The 12,250-nt window shown below is 32.3% G+C and overlaps 1 protein-coding gene across 5 annotated transcripts in view; it reads left to right on the plus strand.

Moving 5' to 3' along the window:
* Positions 1-10,897, plus strand: part of LOC111044757 (protein alan shepard) — a 67,810-nt gene extending 56,913 nt beyond the window's left edge. For all 5 annotated transcript variants that reach the window (XM_039440648.1, XM_039440650.1, XM_039440653.1 and 2 more), the window contains exons 9-10: positions 1,686-2,002; positions 5,556-10,897. In XM_039440648.1, coding sequence (XP_039296582.1) covers positions 1,686-1,979 — 294 coding nt within the window. In that variant the 3' untranslated portion in view covers positions 1,980-2,002; positions 5,556-10,897. The remainder of the gene's footprint in view (positions 1-1,685; positions 2,003-5,555) is intronic.
* The last annotated feature ends 1,353 nt before the right edge of the window (positions 10,898-12,250 follow it).

Below are 12,250 nucleotides of genomic sequence, written 5' to 3' on the forward strand. Positions count from 1 at the left end.
TTCTCTTAATTATAATTGAAAAATGTCCATACCATATGTTAATATAGAACTATAATCTAGAGAGTGTACCTCTTCGAAACAGTTGTTAACTGGTAACTAAATTAATAATTTTGTCAGGTTGGCATTAAGTTGAGTTGACTTTGTTAGGTTGGCACCAAGTTGAAGATTGAAATGCATTTATCGCGGAAAAATTGATTGGGCACTGCTACTTCAATCAGAGCTATTCCTGGGAATATTATATCACTAGCCGTCAGGCTCGCTTCGCTCGCCATATCCGTTTAGCCAGACGTTTAGTCTGGACCCCCGACTGGATCGTCCTAACATATGATAAAATGCTCAAATGAAAAATGCAGGCGAGCGAAGCGAGCCTGCTGATCTCATTCTTGGACGATCCAGTCGGGGGTCCAGGGGATATGGCGAGCGAAGCGAGCCTGATGGCTAGTTGTTTGTAAAATACTTGAAGCAGAATAAGTGAACTACAACTCACTGCCAGCACACAAGGTTTCTTATATTGGCAGTGCCAAATATTACATAGAACTCCAGTAGAACATTGATATACATTGATATACATATACATATAAAGGCTCACAGACAATACCATGAAGAGCCTTTTTTACACAATTAATAGATAACCATACTACATAATAATAAAAACTTAAAAGATGAAAAATATTATGGAAAAAATAAAGAAGAGAATAAGATAAAAAGTAAATCAAAAATTGAAATAATAATAAAAATTAATAATAAAGATAAAGAAAACCAATTATCCGAATTGATGGGGACCGGGACCCATTCGGGTAATGAAATATTCGAATAATTGTAGTTTTTTTTTTAAATTGCCATTGGAGAGAAAATAGCTACGTGTTGATATTGCACTCTTTTTTTTATTGAATTAAATGAAAGAAACATGATATTTTCACATGTTTTACTAGACTGACTTCGCGGAGGGAAGGACAATAGTGAGCGAACGCGCAAACACTGGCTTCGCGGGGGGGAAGAATAATTGTGCACTTAGACTTTTTTTGGACAATTTTTTTTCTGAAAGTGATTCGGATAATTGGCTATTTGGATAGACGGAGTTCAGATAATTGGAGATCTAATGTAATATCGATATACTCAAGTTGCAATCAATGTCTCTTTGTATTGTGTACTCTTGTAATTGTATTGTAGAAAAATGTATTAAAATGTATTTGTAATTTTTGGCAATAAATTCAATTCATATTGAATGAAAAATACTAAGAAATTGTCAAAAACCACAGATTTATTGATACTTAGATACTTAAATACAGATTAAGACTTAGATACTTGAAATGTATGAAAGATATGATAATAATATGATACTAAAATATATAATATATTATAAATAACTAATTATTTATATATATATATATATATTATATATATATATATATAACTAATATATATTATAATATATAATATATGATAATAGAAGATATGATACTTGAAAAGATATGATAATGATATGATATGATATCTGATAAGATATCAGAGATTGTCAATGGTGTAATAACCGAAACCAGTCTTTGTAAGAATCAATAAATCTGTGGTTTTTGACAATTTCTTAGTATTTTTTATTCAATATGAATAATTACCACAATATCAACATCTCAACTACACAGAAAGTGAAATTCAATTCAATTATATTGAATGTTTGTTTGTTGCAGATGATGGCCCAAGCGGCAGACCCCACAACAGGCGTTGGCTACGGCTCCATAATGCCGCAGATCACCACCCACATGTCCACTCTGCAGCTGTCGGCCACGCCCACCGGCTACATAGCGGCCAGTCCCCACCCATCAGCTGCAGCCGCTGCCTACCAGTTCTACGGGCCTCCCTCCATCATTCACACGCTGCCCATTGCAGCTGCAGCAGCCAGTGCAGCTGAGGAGCATAACAGCAACACAGCGTCGCCCGATGACAACTACCAGGCTGCCTACCAGGGCCAGGGGCCCAAATAGGAGGAGGTCGCCTTTTGCTCCTGGTAAGAATTGCTCCTGGTATTCTGTTATATGTTAATTTTCCACTCCTTTTTGAACAATTATCAGGCTGTGTACCAGGGCCAGGGGAGATCAACTAGGAGGAGGTCGCCTTTTGCTCCTGGTAAGAATTGCTCCTGGTATTCTGTTATATGTTAATTTTCCACTCCTTTTTGAACAATTATCAGGCTGCCTACCAGGGCTAGAGGAGATCAACTAGGAGGAGGTCGCCTTTTGCTCCTGGTAAGAATTGCTCCTGGTATTCTGTTATATGTTATTTTCCACTCCTTTTTGAACAATTATCAGGCTGTGTACCAGGGCCAGGGGAGATCAACTAGGAGGAGGTCGCCTTTTGCTCCTGGTAAGAATTGCTCCTGGTATTCTGTTATATGTTAATTTTCCACTCCTTTTCAAACAATTAGCAGGCAGTGAACCAGGGTCAGGGGAGATCAACAAGGAGGAGGTCGCCTTTTGCTCCTGGTAAGAATTGCTCCTGGTATTCTGTTATATGTTAATTTCCCACTCCTTTTCGAACAATTATCAGGGGTCTATTTCATTCACAAAAGTTCAAGTATTGTTACCAACCATGGTTACGAACAAGTATTTGTAGTTACAAGTTTACAAGTACTCACGTTTCACAAAAAAATATGATCTACATGTTTACAAGTTTACAATTTTACAAGTCTACAAGTACTTCAATAGTAAACATAACCTATTTTCATGATAATTTCCTTTTTTCATCCTTTATAAAGGTTACTTGTACTTTTTAATAATTACTTTGAAAATATTTGAAAGCAATATAATGTTTTTTGTACAGTCTACTTCATTTATTGCTGAATTTGTAACCTACACAGTATTTATGTACTCTGTATATATATAGTATATGTACTATATTTAATGTATACTATATATACTGTGTATATATACTAAAGTACACATAACCTATGAGGTAATACATTAATAATTATTTTGTAAATTTATTTAATTCAATTTCCTGATGCATATATTTCCAAAATAATGAATTATAGAGGAATATAGGGCATTTTTGATTATTATAATATTTATTAAATATTTAAAATCATTTTAATTATCACTTGTAATCCTTTACATAGCTTTCCACTTCGGTAGAAATTTCATAGTTACGAACAAGTAATTTCAACAAAAATTGTTGGCTACAATGAAAATCTTTGTGAGACACTTGTTCGTAACAAGCAAATCACTTGTAAACTTGTCGAAATTCATTGTAAATACAAGTTTACAATAATTCTGCTTTTGTGAAACGCTTGTAATCAGCTGTTCTCCAAAACCATGGTTGGCAACAAGACTTGTAACCTACTTGTACCTTTGTGAAACAGGCAGGAGGAGGTCAACTAGGAGGAGGTCGCCTTTTGCTCCTGGTAAGAATTGCTCCTGGTATTCTGTTATATCTTATTTTTTCACTCCTTTTTGAACAATTATCAGGCAGTGACTCTAATATTGGCGTATGAAGGAGGCTCCTTTTCCTTTAATATTATCCTTGAAATGCAAAATTTCCAAAAACCTTGTATATACGTCGACGCGCAATTAAAAAAGGAACATACCTGTCAAATTTCATGAAAATCTATTACCGCGTTTCGCCGTAAATGCGCAACATATATATAGACATAAATAAAGAGAAATGCAAAACCGTCGTCTTGAATCTTAGACCTCACTTCGCTCGGTCAAGTAATTCTACATTGTTAAAAGACGATCAAGTAACAGAACAAAGTGAGGAAGAGATAGCGCTATCCGTTTTGTTGAATGATAGACAAGGATAGCAATACCATTGTTAATCAAACACTGCCATTATAACGTGGACCTCACTATAGGATCAAAAATCCAAGTAGGAGGAGGTCGCCCTTTGCTCCTGGTAAGACACTTGGGGTGGTCTTCTCCAGTTCTTTCTCCACTCCTTCTGGAACAATATTATAAAGCTGCCTACCAGGGCCAGGGGAGATCAACTAGGAGGAGGTCGCCTTTTGCTCCTGGTATGAATTGCTCCTGGTATTGGGCCATATCAATAAAGTTGAGCATTTCCTATACTACTTAAATATTGAGCATATGCTTCATTTTCTATTAATAAACCTTTTGCTCATGCTCATCAAAAAAATAGTTTATTGAGCATTTGCTCAAAAGTAAAAGCTTATATCATAGCTACCTCTATATTTTATTATAGATATTGCAACGTCGCAGTGTAGACCTAGAATCTAATACATGATTGGTGAAAAAGAACAGCTGGTATTTTATTCAAATCATGTATTAGATTCTAGGCCTACACTGCTACGTAGCAATATCGTAGGCCGGGGCCTTGTATTAGAGGTGGCTATGCTTATGTTCATCTAAATCCAATGACAAAATAGTATTAATAGAATAAAATAAATAGATAGTATTTTTCTTTAACCTTCTTTTGAAGGATAATGCATTCAATTCATAATAATTATTATTGTTATTTCATCGTATAAAACCGCATTTGATGAGCACAGCTCAAACGGTGTACGATATGTCAAATATATCAAGTAGTATATGGTTTCCCTCCATTGAGGGAGTGGTTTCCATTTTACAAAATCGTCTGAATAATTTCTGATCTCTATGATTTCAATGAGAAGATCTCATAACATTCTCTTAATGAATACGAGCAGCATCATTCAGTCAGAGTATCTTTGAGAGCTGTATAAAATTTACCAAGACTGTCAACAGTCTTAAGTTCTTCCGTCAAACAGTTGAAAATTCTGAGCCCAGCATAATGTGGTCCCCCCTCCAAGAGCGTAAGTCTATGAGTGGGGTACTGGAGAGTAAACATTGTATGTCGTGTGGGGTATCTGTGTGAAATGTTATCCTCCATGAATTTCTGCTTATTATTGTGAACAAAAGATGCAATATCCAAAAAATAAAGGGATGGAATTGTTGATAATTTGAGTTTTTTGAAAATTGGCCTACATGAAACCTTAGATTTGGCTCCCTCAATAACTCTGATTGCTTTCTTTTGCTTAAGGAACATATTCTGAAGGTTTGTCTGGTTGCAGCCCCAGAATAAGATACTGTATTTGATGTGAGACACGAAATAGCCATGATAGACAGTTAGTGCTGTTTTTCTATTTGCCACTCTGACTATTGGTTTCAAGGCAAAAATAGCCCGGGACAATTTCACATCCAATGCTTTTACGTGGCTGTCCCACTTAACATTTCCCTGCAGGTCAACACCAAGAAATCGAATCATCTCAGCAGCGTCTGAGTCTAGTCTAGAGCAGCTTTTCACCTTTTTCTCATAGTGAAATGGCTCAACTAATTCGTGTGAGGAAGAGGAAACTATTCCAGATACGATCACAACCAATAGTTGAGAACTATAAAACTCTTTTTAGATTCAACCATGATTCAACTGTTGTAATATTCAAATAAATAAATATATATCACCATTATTCCTACAAAAGAAAAAATACAAAAGATAGCTATCTGATATAAAGATAGCCATCTCAGAATAGGAGTGCAGAATATGATGGCTATTAAGATTATAAGATTCATTAATATTTTTTTTTGTTCCAGGGAAGACTTCAACATATTTTACCCGGACAGTCTGGCCGATCTCTGTCAGCTATGAACTGTTGAATCATCTTCCCAGATTTGACCGCAATCAAAGTTGATCGCGGTCAAGTAACAAGCCATTGATGACTTGACCGACGTAAGATTATCAAGTTTCTCAAGACTAAACGTGTAGATAGTCAACAAAAAAAAAATTGCCAAAGTTGTGTAGAAAGTGGGTGGGTGCGCTGGACATGAAAAAAAAAGAAATTGCCAGCAGTTAAGTGCGTTATTGCTGGTAAACATTGATAATATTTCGACTGTTTAATTTATTCGATAATTTGTAGTGTATGCGGTATTTCTAAAGGTTTGGGAAGTTTGTAAAACGTGTCAACAACCGTGGTAGACACTGTTGAAAAGTCAGTATGCCTTAGATTTAGTTTTTTCTCTCCTCTAGAGTGTTTAAGTCTTGTGTATGTGTGTTGGGTGTCATTTTCTGTTGGGATTTTTAACCTTAATTTTTGTCGGGAGATATTATTTCCCTCACATAGTATAAAAGGGGAATATCGTTTTTCCCTCACATGGTCTAAAAGGAAAATATCATTTCCCTCGTATGGTCTAAAAGGGAAATATCATTTCCCTCGTATAGTTTGGAAGGAAAATATATCATTTCCCTCGTATAGTTTGGAAGGGAAATATCGTTTCCCTCGTATATTCTGAAAGAGAAGTATCATTTCTCTCATATAGTTTGAAAGGGAAATATCATTTTCATCGTATAGTTTGGAAGGGAAATATCATTTCCCTCGTAAATTTTGGAAGGGGAATATCGTTTCCCTCGTATATTCTGAAAGGGAAATATCATTTCTCTCGTATAGTTTGAAAGGGAAATATCATTTCCATCGTATAGTCAGAAAGGGAAATATCATTTCCCTCGGATAATCTAAAAGGGAAATATCATTTCTCTCATATAGTCTGAAAGGGAAATATCATTTCCCTCGTATAGTATGGAAGGAAAATATCATTCCCCTCGAATAATCTAAAAGGGTAAATATCATTTCCCTCAGATAGTCTGAGAGGGAAATATAATCGTTTCCCTCGTATAGTCTGAAAGGGAAATATCATTCCCCTCACATAGTGTAAAAGATATGTGTAATTTTCTGTTGGAACAATTATCAACTTTAATTTCTCTGATAAATTTATGAATTTTCCCCTTATAAATAGACCAAAATGTGTGTTTGCAGTTGTAAATAAGTGTAATTTTCTGTTTAGGAAAGTACTCAACTTTTCCCTCTAGATAGTCGTAAGTGTAGTCAAAATTTGTTTGTAAATAAGTGTAACTTTCCGTTTGAAAAAAAATTCTACCGATGTTTTTGGTGGAGGAGTTGGTCGTTTTGTGGACAAGTGTAGAATTTTCAAGTGTCTTTGGGGAAAATTTGAAACAGGTATTATCTTCCCTACTGAGTAAGAATGGTAACGTTTCGAAAACGTATTGCGAGTAAAAAACTGATGCGAAAACAAGTAGATTTGTCAAAAAAGTTTGATGTCAGGAAAAGGGTTTGTAATGCCATACACCACTGTTGATCAAGATTATTGTATTGCATTGATAAAAGTGCTAATTTGTAATGACAATGTAAATGTCTTACAGAGAATGTGATTTGTGAAGTCTTGAAATGACCAGGAAAAGATTTTGCACGTCTGAAGACCAGAATATAGTTAACCTCATATAATTTCAATGTTTCTTGAAAGATCTAAAATTAGTTGGAGAAACATTTCTGTCATGAGAAATTCGTCATATAATTTCAATGTTTCTTGAAAGATCTAAAATTAGTTGGAGAAACATTTCTGTCATGAGAAATTCGTGTGGTCAATCGAGTTGACACTTCTTTATTCCTCTAAAAAAATGTCCAAAAACATAGAAGTTTCATTTTGTTGAATTATACTGTCGAAGATTTAAAAAAATCTGAAATTTTCTGTTGATAGCCTAATTGACGAGTTTAATATTCTTTCTGTTAAAACTTAAGTAGTTGAATAATTCTTAACTACTTCGTTGCAATGAATCTATCAACTCATTATATTCAGTTTAATATTCTTTCTGTGGAACCTTAACTAGTTGAATAATTCTCAACTATTTCGTTGCATTGAATTTATCAACTCATTGTATTCAGTTTAATATTCTTTCTGTTGAACCTCAACTAGTTGAATAATTAACAACTATTTCGTTGCAATTAATTTATCAACTCTTGGTTTATCGAATTCAATTCTTTTCTAGGAGAAATCCTATTTATGTGATAGTTTAAAACCAGGTGGAAGAACTTATTGGGAGAAATATATCTATCTATATTATTGAAGAATTCAGAGTAATTTTCTTATGAAATTTATTTATTATAAATATTTAGATAAAGTTGCAAAACATAGAAATTATGTTGAAAAATATTTATTATTAGTGTAGGAAAATTTATAGATTTAATTTATTTATAATTATTGTTAAGATATGGTTCTGATTTGTTTATTATTTATTTTCGGCTATATTTGTTGAAAACTTGCTGTAGACATCACTAACAATAGTGGGTCAAAATATATGCTGGAAAGAAGTTGTAAAATATGTTTGAAAAACTAGAAAACATGTTTGTTCGCATAAAGTTCATGTTTTATGGGGACAAAGGTTGGGGCGAGATTTGAAAAATGTTATGATATATAATCCATAAAAATGGAGACAAGTTGGTAGTGTTGTATTTGGAGGTGGTTTTATGATAGAAAAATAGAGACAATTTGGGAGATGGAAGTTGGGAGGATATGAAATTTTGGAACAAATCTGTTCAAAGTGTGTGGTTTTATTTGGAAAAGACTGAAAAAATTTGGTAGTGTTTATTTGTAATTTTTGCCAGTGCTTCATAAGATATTATAAGTGGGGAACTGTGATGTTTGCATCCCCAGGTGTGGTGAACTTCCAATGTTAAAATCAGGTTGATGTTAGAAAATATTGAAATTTAACCTGATTGATTCTTAATATTGCATTCTAGTTAAGTAAGCTATGTATTATTGTAAGATTCTCCAAAATCTTCTCTGAGTTTCTGTAAGATAGGATGGTTGGCTCTCGTGTTTTGGATAGGTTAGGTTTATGTCGCGGTTAGGTTAGGTTAGTAAATTAGTAAAATTTGGTCGTTTTCCAATTGTGTGAGTGTGTGCGATTCTAGTTTACTTTTAGGTTAGTTTTTTCTCTCGAAAGTAAGTGTACGATTCCACAGTTCTGTGAGAATTTCTAGGTTAGGGCGTTTTCTGTTGAATAGGGTTTCTATGATGATTGTTTTGTGTATTTTTGCTGACTTTACATTCCTTGAACAATATTATTGTTGTTTTTCAAATACCTGAAACTTGGGTATTTGTTTCAAACTAAACATCTATATTCTAATTTTTCCACAATAAGTTGAAATAATGATTTCCCTCTAACATCTTCTACCTATAATATGTTTCAAGATTAATTCTAAATAGAAAACAAGTGATTTGAAAAGTTTATCAGCTTTGCCATTAATGTAAAGTTTCCATTCATAGTATTATTAAAATTTTTAATCTATATACCCCTCCTTATATCAGGAAAATATATTTTTTTTTACTTTCAAAGTAACACATTTATTCAATATCATTAATGATTTGCAAAATCACAATAATATTTTGTTTACTTATCAGATTCTTATTGGTTTCTTCATTTTTGCAACTTTATTTTCATTTATTTTAATTTGAATAATTCCTTGAAAATACTTGAATGATCAAATCATGTAAACATTTAATTTCCCCTATATATAAAACTGTCTATACCTTGCATTCTCTTCTATCATGACAGATCTCTTGACCTAAATATTTTAAAACTTGCAGTACTTTCATAGAGTTCTGGGTCTATTATTTATAGTCTACAAGATCATGATATCATGATAGACTAAATAAATGCTGTAGGAAAAGTCTAGATTCATCTATGAGAGTGCTCCAAATATTTTGGTATTTTTGAAACTTTCCTATTTTTTCCTATTTCATTGATTTGATGATCTTCATCATAACCCAAACTGATTTGAAAGTTTTGTCTTTATTTGACAAACTTTTGCTCAATTTTACATTTTTTTCTCTATTGCTAGTCAGTTTTTTTTTGTAATTACAATTGTTTATCTTATATTTTTTATAAATTAAATATCAACTCTAGACTGTTTATAAGAAATTATCAGTTTCTTATTCAGTGAAGATAGCTAGCTTGATTTTTCATACTGGTTTTGTTCACATTGTCAACTAAAAAAGCATATTTGTTCAATTTTTCTCTGTGAACAATTATACCATGACTGATATTTAGATATTTGTTTATTATTCAGAAATGATAATTATATTCAAAACATTATTCCAAAATATTCAAATATTATTAAGTTTCCATAATTTTTGTGAAAATACAGTTTAAGATTTCCCCATGTTGAAAGTAATGTTTGAACAAAAATTGATAATTCTGTTGAATTGAAATAATATCCATTATAAAACATTTATGTTTACATTTAGGTGAAATATTATTCAAAAATATTTGGTTACCACATTTATTGATTTAATGATCTATTTATTTAATATTATGAAAATAAATTATATTATATAAAATGATTGCCAAAATAATTGAAGTATATATATTTCAATTCAATCATTCATTATTAGAAAGCTTGTTATTATTTCTCCTTGAATGTACATCATTATTATTGTGTTTTGTTATTTTTGTTTCGTTTCAATTTTATTATCATTATTTTTATTCATTGTTGATATGTGTGAAATGTATTCAGAATGTTGATGAATATATGGAAGAGAGAGATTTATGTAATCTGTAAATTGAAGATAATTGATTTAGCATAAATCTAGAATTTAAATTTAAGTGATAGTGTTAGGTAATGTGAGGAAGGTGTTATGAACTGATTGTCTGTAATTTAGGTGGTCGATTATTTTTCTCTTCTCACAACAATATTCTTTGATTTAGAAATTGTGTGAACTGAATGAGAAAACGGATTTAGGTAGATCTATGTGTAAATTATTGAAATTAGGCTAGGTAATTGATTAATTAATGTAAGTCTACTCCTGAATATAATATAGAAATTGCTAAGTCCAAAAATGACTAGATAAATTATGTTCATGTATTGATGAACTAGGGGGTTACATTCAATATAAGAAGCCATGTTTGGAGGCTAATTTTGTGGTACTTTGATACCAATTCTGCAACTGATAGTATTTTTCCAGCATGTAGAAAAATCTGTTTATTTCTGTAATGATTTCTATTATTTTGAGTCATTATTAGTTCTATTCCATTCTTACTGTTTGCTTTCATGTTTGAAATACATTCTGCATTATTTTTTTCATTTGTCTGATTTTATTTTAATTTTTAGTTCCTTTTCTTCATTGATTTTCATTTGGGTTTCTTCTGATTCCTGTGTGTTTTTCTAACAGAAATAAATTGTACAGTACTTTTCTAAATCTGAAAATCAATTGAAGATCAGTTTACATGATGTAAAATCAAGTCACAAACACTCTGGACCCTATTTGTATGGGTGACCAGCATCTACAACTTTATGTCTATCTTCACAACCTCCTGTAATTGATTTCAATATAAACAGTTTAGCCTGTTTTCTAGGACAGGCCTACCTAAACCGGTTTCTAGGATACTTATTGAATCTGATGGTACATTAAATCTATGTTATATATATATCAGTTTGATTGTTTATCAAATTTAATAAGGGTCCTAGCATAGAGAATCAATAGCGTAAGTAGATATCCCATAGTATAGGGCATTTATGTCGCAGCCTTTGCTATTATCTCAAGCCGATTACTGTCGATTATTGTCAATTTTTACTGTTTTGTTGAGGTGAAAGTGTAGAAATGGCACAATATGAGAGACTACCAGCGTCACACAGCTTCACGGGAAAGAACTACGTGGACTATCAGCTTGAGATAACAGTAAAAGTTGCAACATAAATGTCCTATATCATGAGATATCTACTTACACTATTGTTTCTCTATGGTCCTAGTTACTGGGCCCTATCAAATCTAATGGATCAATAAATCTGGATTGTAATGGATAATAATATTGTTTCAAGTGTTTGTGTTTTGTTTCAATGTAGAAATTAAGTGAAGAATTGGAAAGTTGCACATAACCTTTATTTGGACAATTTACTTTATGAAATTGGGATGAAAAGAAGTTTTGGACTGTAGTCTGTTTCTTTGTCCTTGAGTTGATTGTAAATTATGAATAAATAATGGATTGAAGGTCCATTAGATTTAACATGTTTCCCAGAAACTGTGCCCTAATTTTTATTTAAAGGAGGACCAATTCTCTCATTTGGTGGTTTGGAGCCCTCCTCAAAGGAGAATCACCAATTAGGAAAATTTCAACTTCAAATAAATATTATTCATCTTAATTATTCTTGAGTAGGAGGTATGGAAACCTCATAAATTTGGTCCTCCTTGGCAGGATAAATCTTACTGGAGAAAGCAATAATGTTTAATTTTCTAATCAATTCAAAGAAATACTTGATGAAAAATATCTGATCAGGTGTACTCAGATTCAATGCTAGACACTGCCATGATTACAAATCTACAAATCATCAGATATTATTATATTTTTTTACAAATTTACTTGAATTTGTGTAAAAAATATATGTTTAATGTCTTTGTGAATTGTGTTGTGAATGTCTTGTTCATAATTTTGTTTATAG

Source organism: Nilaparvata lugens, chromosome 14, assembly GCF_014356525.2.
Source record: "Nilaparvata lugens isolate BPH chromosome 14, ASM1435652v1, whole genome shotgun sequence".
In the NCBI taxonomy this organism is placed as follows: domain Eukaryota; kingdom Metazoa; phylum Arthropoda; class Insecta; order Hemiptera; family Delphacidae; genus Nilaparvata; species Nilaparvata lugens.